The sequence below is a fragment of the Pseudoliparis swirei genome, chromosome 24, assembly GCF_029220125.1.
Source record: "Pseudoliparis swirei isolate HS2019 ecotype Mariana Trench chromosome 24, NWPU_hadal_v1, whole genome shotgun sequence".
In the NCBI taxonomy this organism is placed as follows: Eukaryota; Metazoa; Chordata; class Actinopteri; order Perciformes; family Liparidae; genus Pseudoliparis; species Pseudoliparis swirei.
In genome coordinates, this window is record NC_079411.1 from 20,101,328 (window position 1) to 20,122,507 (window position 21,180).

Below are 21,180 nucleotides of genomic sequence, written 5' to 3' on the forward strand. Positions count from 1 at the left end.
ATTTGTTGGTTAACTCCAAAACCACCAACATAAAAGCTTGTTTGTGTTTCTTTTTTTTCTCCTTTTCTCTGAAACACTGAGGCTGTCCCAACTCAAGAAAAACGTGTTGGGCCCAAATGCAGGTATAGGACCAGTCCAGTGTTTAATGGAGGTTATACATGTGTTATAATACACATACAGCCCTTCTATCAGTAAAGACTCACGCACTGACATTTTCTTCAGGGAACTATAGTGTATTATAATTACAATAGTTCTAATACATTCTAATATGTTTTATATATATTATAATGTGATTATAAGTCAATCTAATGGTCACTTCACACTGTTTGCTTTAAGTGAAGTGAAAAAAATATCTGCAAGAAAAAGTACTGGAGAAATTTATAATGCATTATAACAGATTAGAACTAGAATTATACATACATGAAGATTATATGTAAGTTTATAATGAATAAAATAGACATGAAAGGTATTACAACCATAATCATAATTATAAACATAAATCTCTGTAAATGATCATTTGAAACATTAATCAATGCCATTTGCTTCATTCGCAGTCATCCATATCTTTTCTCATCAAAACTTCAGTTTGGTTCCAGTTATCACTAATTAAAGTTATTTTATGCATGTGGGGAAATTCATTAAATCCAGTACAGAGGGCTACATTTCTAATCATCTGAGGACATTTGTTGCTACAGTTTTTTAATATCATTTTGCATTAATGTTCAACAATCACACAGGACTAAATGACTAAATGCATTATCGAAAGAAAGATACATTACTTTTAGAGGCGTATTTCTGAAATAGATTTTTTTCTTTAGTCTTACAACATTTTTTTTAAAGAGTTAAACTTTTAGCAATATGTCTTTTTCACAGAATACATGTCATAGTAGGAATATCATCGGTGTAAATAATAAAAGCTGAATCATATTTGCTTAATTCGAGTGTAACATGGTAGTTTCCTCATTCTACCACTAAGTGGCAGCATATTACCTATTATTAGCGGCAGAACAACTCCACAGCAAAGTTACAACGTAAACTGCAGCTGGGTAGAGATGAGTCAAGTCAGCATGAGACACCCACAACAACTGAAAGAAAACTGTCAGTTAGGGCCTTTTAAACAAAAAATGTATCCATTGGTAGATTGTGACAATATGTGGATTACATTGATTGCTTAAAATGGCTGGTTAAAAATGTACTATTACAATAAAATCACATTATCAAACAACAAATAATCCTCCTGTAGTCCTATTGAAGGTGTGCTGCTACAACCAGTATTCAGATTTAAACTAGGCTGGTAATGGCTTTTCTTTCACTTTCTTAATTAAGTATAACTCACTAACTCGCCTAATGTCCCCAACATCACAGGCTGATTAGAATTATGAATGAAAAATGATCACTCAAATAAAATGTTATTTGTGATCGTACACCCTCAAATTACATTATATGTCATTTCATATACATAGAAAGTGGGAGGAAAACTAAAACATTTTTTAAAGGTTGCTTTGATTTAAAGGCTGCAGCAAGATACCAAAAATCTTTATTTATTTCCTATTGAAATTGTTATGTATTTCCTTCATTATAAAGGTTGTTTCAAAAAGCCTTCTCCCACGTATTTTTTTATGTGGGAGCAAAGCCCATCGCTGTGGGACAAAGTATGTGTCTTATTTTGAAATGTAACCGGATATGGTGTGTTCCGCTCCGTGTCTCTTGACACCGGTCCGAGCAGCAGGCTGTCAGTCGCAGTTTAATAGTCTCCACTTGCTCGCACCATCCATGACAGAGCGGCCGCTGCTTTACCCCGGACCCACCGCGTCTCGGTCTCCTCCGCCCGCTCACGATGGAGCAGAGGAGAGCTGAGCCAGACCGCAACAACAGCATCAACCCGGTGTCGCTGTACGGGGAGTTCACGCTCGCGGGTAACCGAAAAGTCCGGTGCGCGGTCAGCCTGACCGAGAGGGACCTCATCATCCAGAGGCTCACTTTGGCACCTGTCGGGCGGAGCAAGGTGGTCCTCAGCCTGAAGGACTGCGTCGGCTGCCGGGCTTACCGGGAAGATGACAACGCGGACACGGCTGCGTACTTTGCGGCGTACTTCTACCCGCTCAAGAGGCGCTGGATGAGTTCCGGGGTGTCGCGGCAGAGAGCGGAGCAGTGCTTTCGTCTCGCTGCGCTCCAGGACCCGCGCGCTAACCTGGAGGAGGCGGAGAAGTGGGCACGCGCTGTCCGTGAGCGCGCGGCACGCCAGCAGACGTCCCTCCGGAGGAACGGTGAGTGCTCGTTACCGTTACGCGGGGGGGGGGGGGGGGGGAGGGGAGGGGGAGGACGGAGACGACGGCGACGACGACGACAGACGTTTAGTGTCTGGAGGAGTCCACACACTGCAGCTCTGTCTGCGGTGAAGGTGATGAAACGGTGTGACGTGAGGCTATTTCACAGAATGGAGAGATTGAGTATGTGCTCACGAAGTGAAGGAAAAGGAGATATCTGCTCAAGTTTTTGTTTTTATTAAGATAAGTAGTTCGTGCTATTTCCTCGCTACACTGCGTGTTACGACAAGCTGGCTGTCTGCTCGGTCTTTGTTGGCACTTCTTTGCGTATCGGTGCACCGACTCAAGATCCTCATACATTTCCTCCGTGCTCTGACAAACACAGCTGACAGTTCAGATGCTTTGCCAAGTGTCTCCGAAACAGTATTGATCCTTTGTTGTCAATACATTGATTCAATTCAGCTGTGGACAGCATTATCATAATTAATCAGACGATGGCAGCAGGCGAAGGGGTTCCTAGTATCGATTAAATCAATTACTCTGTGTTGGCATCTGGCTCAAGCACTTGAGCCACTGTTTACCTGTGTGGTTTACCCAGAATTCATCAGGTGAAGTGACACAACACTGTCCCCAAGCAGACACTGGCTCACCGGCACTGTGGTCCAACCGTTTTTAGTTTTTTAGAAGCTGTACCTGGGTCAAACTGAGTAACATCCTGAATGTGTCGTGCTCATGATATTACCAGAGCCATTTTCTTACAATGCCGATCTGCTGTGGAAATGCTTGGCAGTCTATGTTAATAAACTCAGTAGTGATATGATGAGAATTAATATAAGTATGTATTTTAATTATAAAAAAATAAAGGCTGGCTGAAAGTGAGATTGTGAGGAAGAAATGCTGATAATCGCATAGAGAAACTTTATCATCACAAGGACCGACCATGTGTTAATGCATTATATCTAAAGAAGGCTGTTGGTAAATGCGTGAAACCATAAAAACGGCAGTGATGGAGCGTCAGAAGCACCGTATTCAACCGCCTCAGGGGGACTACAGCCGCCCCTGTAAGCAGCTAAATCCAGGCCTCTCTTAGCCAGTCAGTTCTATTACTAATAGATTACATCTGGCCCCAATAAATTAACGCTTTCACTCGGCAGCATGACAAAAAAGTAAATTGAAGCACACCAACATTTATCAAAAAATGATTTTGGAAGGTGAAGGACCCTCCCACTAATGCTCGGTTCTGCCAGTGTCCACACACACACACGCAGCGATCATGTCAGGGACAACATGAAGAAGTGGCGAGACATGTCGGTCTATTGTTCAACATTTCAACAGAGCTTCCAGCTTCTCATATGTGAACATTTGATACCTTTTCTTTGTCTTTAGCGATGCCTCCGTGAAGTTTGTGTACAGCTGGAAAAAAACTTTAATTAACTTACTATATTTAGAATATCTCTGAAACGCTGCGGTCGAGAAGCTCACGTTAAACGCCCTTCACTCCGTCACCGATGTAGCTTTCTAAGGAAGGCATCCAGTCCAGAAGCTTTAGAAAAATAATGGGAAAAACATGGCTGTGCTTTCCAGTGATGGGGTTCTACATGCATTATTACAGAAGTAGACCCAGTGACTTAGGCTTTGTAAACTAATTATTTTGGGATTTTGGACCGTTAGTGAGACAGAAATTTGAATAGACATTTTTTATTGATTTATCTAAAAGATAAGTTGCAGCCCAACTTATTGACAATAAACTCTAACATCCTGTGTGCTTCCTGTTTTATTTTGAAGTCCTGTCTCTCATGTCCTCTGTTTCCCTGCACTTCCTGTCCCTGAGGCGTCTGCCCTGTCCCTGATTGTTCATTCCTTTCACCTGCCCTCCCTTCTCTGCCAATGTATGATTGCAAGCCCCGCCCTCATTGTTTCCACCTGTGTCTCGTTCCCCTGTATTTTTAGTCCGTGTCTCCTTGTTCAGTGCAAGATCGTTTTAGTGTCTCCCGTGTGTTGCCGCGCCGTCCAGCCTGAGTTCCTCGTCCTCGTGTGACTTTTTGTTAGGAAAGAGAGGTTTTTTTCACCCTTTTTTTTCACCTCACCTAGACTCCCGTGTTTTCCTCTGCTCCTGAGCCTCTGCCCTCAGAAATGTGACAAAATCATGCTCAGGCTTTTGATGGTTGCTGTGTTACCTCATCATCCTGCAGATGTTCTCCGTTTCTGTCGTTCATTGACAAGTTCCTGATCTTTAAGTCAACGTGAGCCACTTGAGAGAGATAGACATTGTGATGAAAACACTGATCCCATCAAGGCTCACACCCTTGTGATTAATCGGTGTGTGTGTAGCAGCATTCCTCTCCCTGAGGTCTCCTCCTCATTGGATATATGCTGTGATAGAGCTTCACACGCTGTGGAGACCTCTGATTCAGCCTCCCGGAGCGTTCTCACAGCAGCTCTGGGTCTTGCCCTCTATCTCTCTAACCATGAGCAAATCTAAATGGACTACATGCCGGTGAGCTTTTGGCATAATGCACTTAAGCGTAAAACTCCATTAAACTTTGTTCCTGTCGCAAAATGTTTACATCTCAACTATACTGCCAAGAGTAAAGAGCCTTCGGTGCTCACCCAGTTTGCTATTCTCAGAATCAGCCTCTCGAGTCATTTCATGATACGCCGACAACAACCACTAATTGACCATTTAGCCTGGAGCAGCTGGTTTACCTCAGAGAAAGTCTGCCTTTGCCTGGTGAACGAACATGTGGCTTTTTTAGTTGTTTTTTTTAGTCCGCAATATGTTATGCTCTCATGTTTTGTGTTTTTATTCAAAACTGCAATAGTTGCAGAAAGTGAACATGCAGTCGAACGTAGTGCCAACTAAGCTCACAATAATTAAGAACTCAAGTCCCAGGTAATTACAATTAAAAGAAAACTTAAATTAAACATTAAGTGGCTATGTAACCAAGTGACTTTTGGAAAGTTTGTTTTCATGCAGCAACCTAACCTCTACTCCCTAATCCGACCCCGCAGCCTAAAATACTCAAAGTAAAGAGACATCCTCCTCTCTGCATTGCCAGCCTGTCTCTGTCTCACGCCGCGTCCATCTCTTTAGTGTAACAATGCAGGGAATACAGTCTAAAGACCGTGGTTGACAGACGGTGCAGGGTGATTTTAATAAAAACCTCAATGTCATAAACTCTCTGCCTTTCCTAATATAGACCTACTGTGAGCTAACCGCTGCCAACAACCACCTCTTCCGCCTCCTTCCACACCCTTTGTGGTTCTGGCTCGGCAAAAATCTGCTGTGTTCAGCTTCTACTCTGATTTAGAGAAAGAACTATGGACAAAGAGTCACCGCCTCACTGCACCTTAATGTTGCTGCAGTGAGGCCGGTTAAAGGTACACAAGGCGTCTTTGCTTCTCGAGAAAAGTCCTGCATTCAAAATGATTCATGTACTTAGTGTATAATAGACATGTATATCATATAGTACTACTCCATCACCTCAGACGTTCTCCGTCACTCGCCTTTTTCAAAACTGCACTTAAAACTCACTTATTTAAATCTGATTTTAACCTGTGATTCCGATTATGTATGTTTTAGTTTCCTTTATTAGGAGTTATAATGTCATCTCTCTGCCTTGTTTATATTTGTATTGCTTTAATTGTTTCTGTCTTTACCTTATAAAATGCCTTGAGTAAATGACATTTCTTCTTATTATTAATAATATTATGTAGTTGTGTAAAATGTGCAATATGCTTCAAACAAACAAAAGACACATTCAGACACTGCTCAGGTCCATGCACTAAAGTGTGCATGTTTAATCACACTAAACTGGTCCACAGTGACCTGCAGTGAGGCTCCAAATACAGTATGTCACTGTGGATGATATCTGAGAGGACTCACAGCAGAGCTGAACCTCTAATCATGATGGATCCTTTGCCGGCCTTGTGTTGTATCTCTAAATTGCCGTCATGAGGTTACAGTTGGTATGTCGTTAACTGCAGTATGAAGCTCGTTTTAGACGCTCGACAGATCGGATGACAATCCCATATTCTGCAGAAAGGATGTTTTTCTGAATCTCAGCCAGCTGAATATAGCTCCTCTGAGCTAATTGATGACACGGACGCAACATAAAATCATCTACCAACAGTTTAAGTTGTGTGTTGTCAGTTTGAGTCGGCTTTAGCCTTCGATTGGCGGCTAAAATGTGTTGTTTTTGTGCTACACCAGACAACGTGAGATACAGGCCACCGTTTACATGAATATGAGAAATCCCTCAGCTGGCCTGGGAAAAAAAGCTAAACTTTAGTAAGATTGGACATATCTGTCAAATTACAGGGGGCGGGGAGGGTGAAAGTACAGTAGCAGGTTAATCCATTAATCCTTTAATGTGGAAACTGGATTCCCTCCTAATGGGTGTTTGTAAAAGGCTTAAAGCCCAAATCACCACAGACGGAAACACAAACCTGTTTTTAATTTAACCATTTATAATGGGGGGGGGGATACCTCCTTGGGAGTGCTCATGCATCATTACAAGATTGAGTAAGTGTAGTCTCTCCATTCAAATGGTTTAGATGAAATGATGTTGCAGTGTTACTACTGTGTGTTTTTTTTAAAGCTTCCTTTAGTAAACACGGTTCTGTTCTTCCAAATGTAAAGCACTTTTGAAGCAGAACGAGTCCTGATTTCTCATCTGTCCCCTCAATTCCCCACTGACACTAAATCTGGACCGAGTGGGACCGGTACCATCCGAGTGGCACATTTATGCCGGCTGAGTGGCGTTGTGCGGTGGGCTCAGCTAAGTGTTATGAAAGCCACTCTTTTTAATCAAGATCGCTGCTTTCTTCCTCGATCGCAGACGGTTGATGCTTCATCACGCTTCACTGCTGATGGGGAGCGGATTTGGAGGAATTTGATTGAGATGCCAGCACGACTGGCTGACGCATATGCACCGGTCATCACAATCAGTGAGCGTGAGTCGTCCAGCAACCATGGCCATGTGAGGTCGTGGAGGAATTTATTAATGTACCAGGACGCAACATGCCGAGTCACGATGTCAATGAATACTAGGGATGGGCATCGAGAACCGGTTCTGTTTTAGAACCGGTTCTGTTTTAGAACCGGTTCCCAGTGAACCGATTGTTTGGGATCGTCAGCCAAATTCTTTAACGGTTCTGCTAACGGTCTTCTGTGGCGTTGCGCATGCGCAAACTTTTTTAGTTTTTTCTTCAGACTGCAGCAAACATGGCAACTAGGCAGAGGCGATCTAAAGTTTGGCTCTATTTCACACGACAAAAAGTGCTAGTGTGAGGTGAGAGTGCTCACCTGTGTGCGCGCATTACGGCTGAGCGCTGCGCGCGCAGACAGCGTTTAACGGAGCGGAGCATTGCGTGCGCTCTGATCGCTCTTTTAATGAAGTATCGATACTAAAAATATGCTAAATCACATTGTTTTTAGCGTATGGGTACTTCGTTAGTATCGCTACACCGTGCAGCGTGACAGCAGCAGATGTAGCGGACTAACATTCAAGCTAACCTAACTTCCCAAACGCTGTCGACATCTGAACGCTGATTGGCCGAGACTCGACACGCCCCATCAAAGATGTTTTATTGCGAAGAGCACCACTTCACATTCTCTCCGCGTCTCACTGCAATCTCAACGGCAGCGGGCCAGGTGAAAAAAATAATAAATCGGAACGCGTCTCTGCTATTGTTCAGGGGGCCGGTCCAAATGTGGAGGCGTTCATTGTGTAAACCAGCTTTCACTATATAAATAATCTCCATTGCCATCCAATTTAGCTGATGACGTTCAGTCAGACCGGTTCAGAGGCTGGTCGTCTGTCTGGGTCACAGGCTACAGCACGTCTTGTACACCTCCTCATATCTTTGTGTTCATCCTCCACCCCATCTGAGAGAGTGTTCTCCACGGCTGGAGACACAATAAGTCCTGAGAGATCGCGGATCCTCCCGGAGAAAGCAGACATGCTTATTTTTCTGAACAAGAATTGTTGATGATCCATACAATTGATGGTTGCACACTTGGTATTTGCCACTGCTAGTTTCATTTTTGGCAGCTCAGTTCATATACCCTTTTAAAAAAAGGAAGGAGCACTGTCATTTCTAGGAACATGTTTAAATTAAACAGAATACATTTTATTTAAGTTATGTAAGTTTTATTTTAAGTTCAAGAGGAATATGTATAAATGTTTTTGGTTATTTAAAAAAATGTAAATGTGTATGTATACATACTGTATATGGTGTGTGCAGCATTCTAGAAAATTATATAAAAGAAAATTAATGTAAATAAACCCGTTTGTGCTCTTTTCACCCCTTGCCCAATAAGATAGATCCTTATTGATAAGAGAATCGATAAGCAGGAATCGATAAGGCATTGTTACTGTCTGTAATGCTTCCCTCTTTACACATGACATCTATTGCTTCTGTCCATCCTGGAGAGGGATCCTCCTCTGTAGCTCTCCTGAAGGTTTCTTCCCTTCTTTCCCCGTGAAATGTTTTTTCTATTTCTTGGGTAGTTTTTCCTGATCCGATGTGAGGTCCTGGGTCTATGTGTACAGATTGTAAAGCCTTCTGAGGCAAATTTGTGATATTGGGCAACACAAAATAAACTGAATTGAATTAAATTGAAAAGCTTTTAAGTTAAACCTTCATCTGTGTCTGCTGCATGTATCCTGCATGTGTTGTCAGACAAAGCTAAGCAAGCTGTCTATTCTCAGACTCTGTGCACCCAGATAGCTATTTCAGGGAACCTCCCGGAAAATGTGTTTTTTCCGGCTGCTGGGTTTTTCCCTTTTCATTTTCGTCTGTCATTTCCTGTGGCGAATACCTCCGTAGTGATTATTCAATTAAGATCTGGGACAGTTCACATGCTCTTTGTCTGAAAAGAGCAGACGAGACGTCTGTAATCACAGATGAAGGGAATGTAGTTGAGATGCAGAGCAGATACTTGACGCCGTCGCGTTGTTTTTCATCTTTTTCCTCTCGGCTGCCGTTTGTGCGGATGACGATTCAGTCTGGTTCCTGGAGAGCCTCCCACTTCATCACTTCATCCGGGACAGGAATTCACTTTTTCTCCAATAGTTTTGTTGAGGTAATTATGCCCATAAAGGCTCTTTGTCATAACGTTGGATCAATTAACAAATGATAACGTCGCTATCCAGAAACAGAACACAAGATTAGAAAAAAATGATGTGGCTTTGACCCGATTTGTTTATCAGCAGCAGCGTATCCTCATGAGCCAGAACTACACCCATATATACAAACACACCAGACACATTATCTGCTGTCATGAACCACCTATAAGGACCTCCATAAAAATATGCTGCACAATAATCCAGCATGGAGTTTGATAATAGTTTGGCTAAAATACATTTCTGTTGATTTGGGCCTTATTAGACGCATGACACACATTACATTACATTACATGTCATTTAGCAGACACTTTTATCCAAAGCGACTTACAATAAGTGCATTTCAACCTAGAGTACAAACTAAGAACAACAAGAATACAGGAAGTAACATTTCCTCAACATAGTCAAACTACAAAAGTACCATAAGTAAGAGCTATTTAAGTGCCACTGAAGTGCAAATCTGTGTTTTAATCCAGATATAGTCGGTGTGTTTTCAGTCTCCGGCGGAAGATGTAGAGACTTTCTGCTGTCCTGATGTCAGTGGGGAGCTCGTTCCACCACTGAGGAGCCAGGACAGCAAACAGTCTGGATTTCGAGTGGTTAGCTCGAGGTGGAGGAGTCACAAGTCACACACCCTTGCTCCAAGCCATGATGAAGCTGCAGCCGAGCTAAGGACAGAAGAGGAAACCCAGATGAACAGATAGTGTCCTCTTGATTGTTTTGAGAAGGGGAGGGTTGGCGTGGGGGTTAGATTTAGCCAACAAGCTCCATGTGGTTGTCGGACCACACAGGCGGCAAGGTCGGGGCCCTCGGTGCCGGCTGTCATGCCCACTGATTCATGAGGGCACCGCTGTGGCTTCCCCTCAGGAGTCCAGTCGTTATGATTTGGAGATGACTCCATTCATCCGACAGAGAAAGGGTCACAAGGAATGTGAAGTGGTTGTTTGCAATTCAAAAAGTATACATAGCATCTACGTCCCTGTGGCTAGAGTTTGACCTGAGGTGAACTCCGCAGAGGGGAACATGAAAAGGTGAAGGCGTGGTAACCTGTTTCACTACGTTCCAGTGGGATCACTGAGTCCACTGAAAGGGCGGTGTCCGTTCCTGCCAGACTGCAAATCAAAGTGAGATTCCTCTCACTGTGTGCTTTCTGCCTCACTGACAGTTTGGGGTGTGTGTGTGTGGGTGTGTGTGGACAAGGCGCCACATAGCAAAGCATGCCGTTTCTACAACAGAAGGGACTCTGTGTACCTACCTAGAGTCGTCCCACAGCTGCTGCGTTTCTAACGTGGCTGACGGCTCCCCTTCACACTCCTGCTCCTATTTGACTTCTCTCCCAGCTGAGACGTTACGGAAAAACATATTTTGAGGAAGACAGGGGGAAAAGAAGAGAAAATTATAAGACGTTCGATTCAGATTTAAAAAGAGGTATAGGAAAATAAATAAGTTCTTCCATCATTAACATGAACGATTTTATTAACCCGCATTTCCATCATATCTATATTTCTGTGTTGTTCTCCCCATCTCGTCTTAGATGAACTCATATTTTTAGCAAGGCTCAGTCTTTTCTTTGCAGTATTTAATAAATTCTCCTCAGGCGGGGAGGAAGAAAAGGCCAAAAACCAGCTTCCTCCAGTTCCTCCCTCCTTCAGCAACATGCTGCGCCGAGATCTTATTCTTAAAAAGATTTGGGATCTGTGTGTGTGAGATCAGTGTAACACCCTGACTACTGCATGGGGAATGACAACAGTAAATATGACACACAGACTGTCGAAAAAAAATCTTTAAAAAAAGATATAATGACATCTGGTACATAATTCCATCTAAGCCCTTATACACAAGTTTAGTTTAATTATTCATTATTTCTTTATTTTTTATTAGTGTGATTATGTTCTAAATTTCCAGATGAAGTATAACATGTGGCATATACTGTTGACCATACCTGACCTACAGATGGACAGTATATGCCCCCTTGATGTGCTGTACATTATTATCTGTATTCCTTCACATATTTCTTGTATACTTTTAGTTTCTGTCATTGGGATAAGAGAAGAAAAAAATAATCAGGGAGACATCGTCGTTTTCTTTCCTGTATAAACTTGATTTAAAAAACTTGATTGCTGGAGATCCTGGCAAACTCAGCACTTTATTTTATTTCCCCCCTGTATATTTAGTATTAGTATTAGTATTTCATTTTTAGTATTTTGTTTTGTGTTTTATATTTATTTTCATTGATGCTCTGCTGTGATTTTTGAAATGTCCCCACTGTGGGACAAATAAAGGAATATCATATTTATTGTCCTTGTGAGAACACAAAGGTTTCTAAAAGACAGCAAGCATGTGGATGAAAAAGACAAAGTGTGGCAAAAATAATTAACTGTTATTCATGGGTCTTTGTATGTTATTATATCTAATATATATTCATCCAAAACTACAATCAAGAGAGTCTGTCCTTTCACTGTGCTCTCCCTCCAAGTCTCCTGAAAAACAAACTAATTCAAACTTTCCAGGTGACTGTATCATATTATACAAGCCAGCCTTGATGTACAACTCAGGTTGTGCGTTGTGGAGAAGTGACCTTGTCTTCTCCGTCCTCTGCAGGGGGGTTGATGAGCGCGCTGTCTCGTCCGAGCCGGATGATGCTGCTGGTGAACCCGCAGAGCGGCCAAGGACAGGCGCTCACGCTCTACAACACCCACATCCAACGCATGCTGAACGAGGCGGGAGTCACACACACTCTGGTCATCACCGGTGAGTTAGAGGCACCAGCACATACATGAGAACGTGCATAACACTGCTCGTATGGTTTAGGTGCATAAAAGCTGTTGGCACCCATCCAAAGTATGGCCGGGTGATGCGGAGACAATTAAACATGATGATTTCTTTTGATTCAATACCTTGATTTAGATGAACTTAATTTGATTGCGGCAATCTTGTGGGGTTGCTGACTGTAGCTTTTACTAAATATCTCCACAATGAGACTTTTGATGAATAATCACAAGTAATGTGGATATAATGAATAAGTTGGTAATAATAAAAAAATAGAACGGCTAGAAAAGTCTCACTGTAATGCCGCCTTATTCCTCCTGTAATATTACACAATATTCCTGCTGTCATTGATTGATTGGAAAACATAATGAACAAACCTTGAATGACAAAAATAAGATGTTTTTAACTTAATTTCACCCTCTTGAGAATGTGATTTTATCATTACAACATCATCGTTTAACACGTTGGTGAATCTTATCTGACCAACACGCTGACAGATCTCCAAACACACACACAGCTCAGCAAAGATCACAAAGATCAACTCCCTCCACTCTCTCCCGACGTCCCAGTACATCTCCTCTGGTTTAAATCCCCTTCGTGTTTTCATGCTGTCGCCATCATTATGCCGATCAAGTGCCTCTGACCCATATGCATGCAGATCTGTTGTGTAATAAATGTGTGTACACACAGTGACACACACACACATATGTATAAAAAAAAACCGCACATGATGAACACACACATTCACACAAAATCCGTCTTTTCCGTGATTTGATGCAATCTGGATGCAATCATAATCGTACACTGGGGGGGGGAGGGGGGTAATTATTATATAGTGTCGTATTAGACCCGCTCACTCATCCCCCATATATCATATGCTCAGCCTCAGCCGGATCATTGCAGTTATTCACTAGAGTTTTCCCTCGTCTTTTATTTCGAGTGTCACCCTCTGTCTGGGTTTGTTCATGAATCACTGCAGTGTCAGATAAAAGGCAAAAAGAAAGTCCTCCATCCCAGCGACGGGTGCACAGATAGAGAAAAAGAGGGCAGACAGACGGAGACGCATGAGAAATTATCTTTGTGACTGAGCCGGGGAAAACACCCAAAAAAACTGAGCCTTTTGTGATTTCTGAGATGTACTTTTTGACAAATTAATCCCGCAGAATACATAATAGACGTAATCCCCAAATCTACATTTACATAAAAAAGCATGGTTACTCAATCCCACAGTGACAGAAAATCCCTTTGACAGATCTGAAGAACTTTGACTCTAATCTCTCAAAAATAGCCCTGAATGATGTCTCAACAGAAGAGTGTTAAGGTATTTAGTTTTTTACATGCAGTCTAGTTCCTCAACCATTCTAACGGGGCTTCATAGAAAGAAACAATCCTATTTATATATTTCACTGGACTTGGATACTCATTTGGTTACACATGTCATCGTAAATCTTAAGAAAAGTTGTCTTCTATATATGTTGTGACTTAGGACTTTATTTGTTAAACGATTCATTAAAAACATAAAGTATGCAGGAGTTTTCTAAAAATACAAAGTATGATAATAATCCCTCTCAATCTTCACTTGTGACCCCGGAGGAGTGTGTGGCGGTGTCTGTATCCTGCCCTTTGCTTGCATTTCCTCTTTTTTTTCTGATTTCGTATTTTGTTGCATTGCTGTGTTTTTCTCCGCTCCTCTCGGTGTGTGCCGAGTCAGAGTGGCTGTGTGTTTGTTTACCTCACACAGAGCAGTCGACATGGAGCGTGCCCTTCGGCTGCATTCATTCAAAATCCACGATGAGCAAACATCACTCGATTATCAATTGCTGGAACCCTCCACGGTCTTTAATGGGCCAGACGACTCCGGTGTTGGGATTGAATAATTACTATACATCTGCATGTGATCAAAACGTGCTTTTCCCCGGGTGCCTCAAGCATCAATATACTACAGATAAAGGAACAGTTTAACTATCACTATTAAAAAAACATGATTGTAATTACAAATGTAAAAGTTTTGGCAGGGACGAAACCGCCTAACACTAAAAATGGGCAAAGAGGTGGCCGTGTCAGGTGAGTGCCACCTGTCACTCAATGTGGCCACACCCTCAATTATGTCTAACTTTAGGTCTTAATATAATTTAAACAAGTGAGTTATGTAAAAATCCATCCTCCCATCCCATTGTAAACGTGTTCATTTCTGCTGTACAGTCAGTCATTTTAACACTGGTGTCAATTACACTGTTTAAAGTACTGTTACCTGTTTGTCCGTTCACTTTTTTTATATTTAATTATTGCACTGTGTTGATTGTTTAATCTTATATAAGCAATATGGTACGAGAGGCAGTACTATATCGTCAATAATGTCCTGTTCAAAAGTTACCATTAAAGTAACAAAAATGCCAATGGCACACTTGCAATACAATAATATTTAATTTAAACATTAATGTTTGTTCATGTTGATTTGGATGTCTTCATTAATTGTGCATCTGTGGAAAAGGTTTCTCGTGTCCCCTTCGTCTCTGATGAAACCGCTTCCGACAACTCTTGCTCTCTTCGCCGGGGGCTCGGTGTTGACATGCCTTTTCCAGCGACGGTATTACTCCAACGCTGCCTTTCATTTACATTTGGTGCCCAGTAGCTTTGAAGGGAGCATTCGGATTCTAACATGATTTCTCATAGCATGATGTCCACCTAAGTAGCCTTTTCGGCTAACCACTCAAGTCATTCCCCCCAAAATATCAAAGTTCACACATGTTTGGTAACTGTCAAGCAAAATGTTCCCTCTTATTTTGAGTGCACAAAAGAATCATAAAACACGGGACGAGATGTTAAAACTGTCCATTGTGCCAATAGATGGCATGCACTCACATGAGATTTACCATGATGTTGACAGAGTGGCATGGGAGATTTATTTCTTAGACTGGGTTAAGATGTCAACTTTAGGACCCATCCTCAGTAGTGTGCCTTCGAATGAGTGGGTGTTTCGGCCTTTAATCACTCAACACCCTCATCAAAGGTGGCCAGCTAAAGGGTGATCAAGCCTTAGCTTGTGTCCCATGCCCAATTAAGATTTCCCATGGGACTATGCAAGGCAGGGGCATCCTCTTCCCCGAGCCAGCCCTACAGCTGACCGCATACCTCATATGCCCTCCTCATGTTGGAGGGATCTGAATTGGGTTCTCAGGTGGGGGTGGGGGGTCATGAAGTTATAGCCCAGCAAGGGTCCTTCCGTTTGATCCAGATCCACTGGCTGCCTCTTTCAGCTGCTTGAGAAACTGCTCTGACGGTCTGCTGCAGAGCCTGTCCATGGATTCCAAGTTCTTTTAGCAACCTGATGGTGGAAGAAGCCACGAATCCTCTGCATCCCACTTCAACGAGCCAGACTTTTGCATTCCAGCCACGCTGAGTTGCGTCTGCTGCCAACTCTGTGTAACGCAGTTTCTTTCGCTCGTCGGCCTCTTCAACAGAGTTTTCCCACGGGACTGTGAGCTCTATGATGTACACAGCCTTTCGTGAAGGGGACCAGAGTACCATGTCTGGCCTGAGGTTGGTAGAAGCAATCTCAGGTGGAAAAACGAGTTGCTGGCCAATATCAACAAGCATCTTCCAGTCCCGGGCCATGGCTGTGTCCAGTTTCTGGCTTCGTAGGAGGATGCTTGGGCCTTTTCTGTCCCTCCCGGATGAATGTTGTTGAAACGGGATTGCTTATTTTTTGGAGGTAATGAATTAATTCTTGATCTCAAGTGCTGTAGCCAGGCTCTTGAGGACCTGATTGTGCCTCCAGGTGTAGCGGCCTTGTGAGAGGCTGGTCTTGTAACTAGGGTTGGGTACCGAAACCCGGTGCCAATATGGTACCGGTTCCAATACAACTGGTATTACCCGGACCGAAACGCAACGCACATTTCGGTGCTTCTTTCCGGTGCCTGAACCGATTAAAATTGAAAAAAACTATTGTTGTGAACTTCTCTGGTGACTCCGCCCTGTCAGCAGGTTACGATAGCCTATCATTTAACTTTGACAGCGGAGGCTGCGCCGTGTGCAGTGTTGCCAGGTCCGCGGTTTTCCAGCGAATTGGGCTACTTTTGAAGTGTTGCCGGGTTGAATTTTTTGTCCGCTGGTTCGGGTAGACCTATTTTGCATGCAAATTACATGGATATCTTTAAATTAAAATCCATATTTTAAATGAAATAATTTATTTATACCCAAATCCTACCAAACTGACTCCAGATCAGCACGTACACGCCGACACATCCGCGCAGTGCCTTCGATCTCCGCGACCTTGTCCGTCACCATGGAAACATTGTCACGTGACATCTAAGCGCTTTGGTGCTAGTGACGTCACGGAGCCCCGAACCAGAGTCTGTAAGTAGAAGTGATTTCCAGCAAAGCAGCAGGGATTTGTGAATCTCACAGGAGAGGTGGGCGATAGGCGGTTCAGAATCGCCTACACGGGAGGAGCGATTCATAGGCGAGTATGATTATGAATCGCCGACCTCCCCAACGGGGTGGGACGGTTTGGCGAGAATCACCTCGTGTGATTACTCCTACACCCCATCCCGGGGTGGGTTTGGTTCTGTGGGATTCACAAATGGGGCCCTTTTAACCCCTTAGTTTATTTTAGTTTAGTTTAGTTTATTTCGATCAGCAAAATATACAACAATCAGAATTCAACAAAAGAAGAAAGTGGCTGACCGAAAGGGTCGAGGCTGAAGCTATCTAGCTTATAAGTGCCCTAACCTATGATTTCTCAAAAAAACTTATTTCAAAGAACCATATATATATATATATTAGTGCTGTGAAAAATAACGCGTTAACGCGTTATGATTAAATTACAGGATTAATTAGTTAAATTGTTTTAACGCATTTAACGCATGTGCAGAATGAGCTTCCAATACGTCTGTTGTTGGTCGTCTCTACAGCAGCATGTCATTCTGTCTCGAGTCGCGTTAACACGACTCCGATCTCCGTCTCGCCGCCGCAGAGCTCGGTGCCGCGCCTGACGAAAAAAGTCACTTGCCCCCCCCATCATGAAGGAGTTATGCTTAGGACACCAACATGGTTAGCAGCGGTACTGGACATGGACTTTAAAAGCAGTGTATATGGTTTGGCACGGGCATATTTTGAGTTCTGATATTGGGCTGGTTTTAATTGGCCATTGGGCTGGTTTTGTCACACAGACCTGGCAACCCTGGCCGTGTGTGACTGCGTGAGCCCGTGTCGAGCACACCAGCGTCAGGCTGGGCGCGATGGGGAGACCGTCACCGGTCCCCCTGAACACGTGGAGACCGATTATGACGAGCAGCCTGAACTTAGATTAGTACCGTAACGTTGACTGCAAGTCTTGCATTCATAAAAGTAGCCCAAGAAATAATAAATTAGCCATTATAACCATGTTTAAGCTAGCTCGTAGCTAGCGCTAGCTACGAGCTACGAGCGTGACTGTCTGCTAGCAGATGTGTTGGTGTCCAGCGGTCCCGGCTGTATACCCGGTGTTACCGGGAATATAATGACGGAGGAATAAAGACCGTGGGGCGTCACTTTGTTTCAGTGTAACTCTCGCTGTTGGAAACAAAACTTTATTTGTCACGTGTCATCTTCAGTACCTCTGATTGGTTGTTCTCTTTGCCCATCAAAACAGTGACAGGATTAACCCTATAAAGTCTGCACATGACAATACATATCACATCATATAATGGAGAACATATATTGTGTATGTTAACAGTCTGATATCCGTTGTGTGTCAGTGCTCCATGATAACGGCTTCTCCAGGGAATATGGCCGAAGAGGTTTTTAATGTCCTCATTGTGCGTTTAAAAAAAAAAAATATCGGTTCAGGCACCGTTTAGGCACCGGTATCGTTTTAAAAGTACCGGTTTAGCACCGGTATCGGAAAAAACCCAAACGATACCCATCCCTACTTGTAACCTGTCATTATATGCCTGAGAGTCGCTGGAGCTGGGCAGAGGGGGCAGGTCGGGTCCTCGCCATACCATTGATGTAGGTTTTTTTTGGTGATGGAAGCACATCTTAAACCCTCTTATTTTGAGTGCCCAATAATATGTAACGCTCAGATAAATGTAAACCGGTGTACAGACATTATGGCTCATTAAAGTACACCCCGTGACTCACTCTTAACCAATCAGAATGCTTGATTTCATCTACCCGTATTATAATGTCCAATATTGCACATCCCGCCATGACAAATTCCTTGTATGTGAAAACATACTTGGCAATAAAAGGTTCTGATTCTGATGAGCTTTGACTGTCAGGTTCTTGTCACGGGGTGATGCCAAAAAGGGGCAGGCAGAGAATCCAGGTTCAGGGCAGGCAGGGTCAAACAGGCAGAATCAGGAATACAGACAGGACGATGGGAAAAGGACAAAGAACTATAGACGACAATCCAACAGGAGATGAGGGAAAGACTGACACAATATACAGGACTGTCTCAGAAAATTAGAATATTGTGATAAAGTTCTTTATTTTCTGTAATGCAATTAATAAAACAAAAATGTCATGCATTCTGGATTCATTACAAATCAACTGAAATATTGCAAGCCTTTTATTCTTTTAATATTGCTGATTATGGTTTACAGTTTAAGAAAACTCTAAAATCCTATCTCATAAAATTTGAATATTTCCTCAGACCAAGTAAAAAAAAAGATTTATAACAGCAAAACAAAATCAAACATTTGAAAATGTGTTTCCAGGTGTTTCGAGTTAATTAGACGATTCAAGTGATTTGTTTAATACCCTACTAGTATACTTTTTCATGATATTGTAATATTTAGAAATAGGATATTTGAGTTTTCTTAAGCTGTAAGCCATAATCAGCAATATTAAAAGAATAAAAGGCTTGCAATATTTCAGTTGATTTGTAATGAATCCAGAATGCATGACATTTTTGTTTTTTTAATTGCATTACAGAAATTACAGAACTTTATCACAATATTCTAATTTTCTGAGACAGTCCTGTATAGGGGGGGAACAGGTGTACGACATCAGACAGTAACGAGACAAGAGTGGCTGAGGGCAGGTGCAGGGAATTAAACAATTAACACAGAGGAGACACAGAGGAGACATAGGAGACACGGAACACAGGAGAAACAGAACAGGGTGTTACATTGACTGGCTTTTGGAGACATTTGAGGAACTGCAATTTTTGGCACCTCCGCGTTGGCTTCATTTTTCAATTGCAGCCGTCATGCAAAGTTTCCTCGTGGAGTTTTACATAAAACAAGCCTGTTGCTTTTCAAGAACTTATGGCAATGTTGCTTCAAACGAGCAGGACTTTAATTGATTCCTTGCTAAGCTAGTAGGCCGCTCTACCGTAACTCTGCACATAAGCAGTTTGCAATTTACACTGGAAATCTGGGATACATTTAAGTCTTTTATTTTAAACCGAAATCTCTCTTTTTTGGCTATAATTACCACTGTCGCTGGCAGAATTTGTCGTTATATTTTAGCATTATAGAAAAATATAGCTTAGCAACAATCTAGCCTCTTAAGGGCGTCATCAATCAGTACAAAAATGCACCATATTTAGAAAATGTATCCAATGTTTGCCATGTTAAATCCTAATATGCAAAGTAGTGGATAAAAAGCTACAGTATTCCGTTCTGAACTACAGTAGAAGTATGACGTATGGGTAATGGCTGCTGTAGCTTGTAAACAGACAGATATGCTAACAGACATTAGCAGCTTACTTCAGCGCACATTGTTTAATCCATTCCTCACATTTCCACTTTTATTATTACACTTTTAATTTTAGGGATGCTTATAGTGAGTCACTGGGACACACCCAATTTGACCAATGACAAACATGTGTTTTATGATAATATGTTTGTCCGTAACACTTGCTAACAGCTCGTCTATATCTGTTCTCGTGTATCATTGCCTGCTGCTAGAGGCTCTTGTGTGTCGATGCTAACAGAAGGCGACAGACTCATGATGGGATCCTTGGCTGTGTAGCAGCTGTGGGCATCGCCAGGAGTGGAGAACAGATGAAGGATGACTGAACTGCTGTGGGAGTGAGAAAGAGAGCGAGCGTGTTTTGCCTCTGCACTATGTGGTCGTAAAGACGGCGCTCTGGTTCCTCTCAGGCGGTCTCCCTGCTCGGGCACCCTGAGATGTCTGTCACACAGTATTCATTAAACGGCAGCGTCATGCTCGTCCTCCTCTCGTGGTCGGACTCATCTGCTCAATATGAATTACAAATATTCCCCGGAGGAGACAGATATCTCCTAGAACAACCTCTCAGTGCTGCTCCTTTTGGTTTTATCTCTGTTCAACTGTCCTTGTGGCTCCCTTAGAGAAAGTCATGGCTCATTTGACAAGGTGAACTGTGTTGGAGCTTATTTTGGCCCACGGGAGCATGTGAAGACCACTATGTCTGGACAAGGAGGACAGCGATCCTGGAAAAAGAGCCTATAAAATATGGGAATCGGTTTGCATGGATTTTAGTGCATTGCTCAAACGTCAAACCAGACGTTGGGATAGGTCAGCAGTCTTGATTATTGTTTATATGTTGAGTTTTGTCTGATGCAAGTACCTCAATGTCAAGAGTACAATAGGTCTGCTACATTTTGAGAGATTTTAGAGAACACCAGATCAAAATAGAGGCAAATATTTCCCCTTCCTATGATGTTTTGACTTCACTGAGAGTTTTTGTTTTGTCATGTGACTGAACAAGCAGAACAGATGGATCTAAAGAGTCTGGACTGGTCCAGCCCATGTTTTGACGGATGTGCCGCTTGTGTCTCTTCTTGTCTGTAACTTTAGTGAATTTCTTGAGGATATTTTAGAGCCATCAATCTACTGTATACAAGTCTCTCCACCATGGCTCAAAAGCAATAATTTCTGGGATTATACTTCTTTAATGTGGTTGTTACCACTTTGTAAAATTGCTGCTTGGTGTAAATACACTTTTGAAAGTTGAACTATATCTTGAGGTTCGCTTCATTGTGGCAGACGAAAAATATTCCCCAGCTACTCTTGGTTCAGGCGTGGCTGAGGAAGTGTCC

At 42.6% G+C, this 21,180-nt stretch overlaps 1 protein-coding gene across 1 annotated transcript in view; it reads left to right on the forward strand.

Annotated features, from left to right (window-relative positions):
- The first annotated feature begins 1,479 nt into the window (after positions 1–1,479).
- LOC130190524 (sphingosine kinase 1) overlaps positions 1,480–21,180 on the forward strand; it is a 44,019-nt gene continuing 24,318 nt past the window's right edge. The window contains exons 1-2 of the mRNA XM_056409974.1: positions 1,480–2,267; positions 11,999–12,148. Coding sequence (XP_056265949.1) covers positions 1,838–2,267; positions 11,999–12,148 — 580 coding nt within the window. The 5' untranslated portion in view covers positions 1,480–1,837. The remainder of the gene's footprint in view (positions 2,268–11,998; positions 12,149–21,180) is intronic.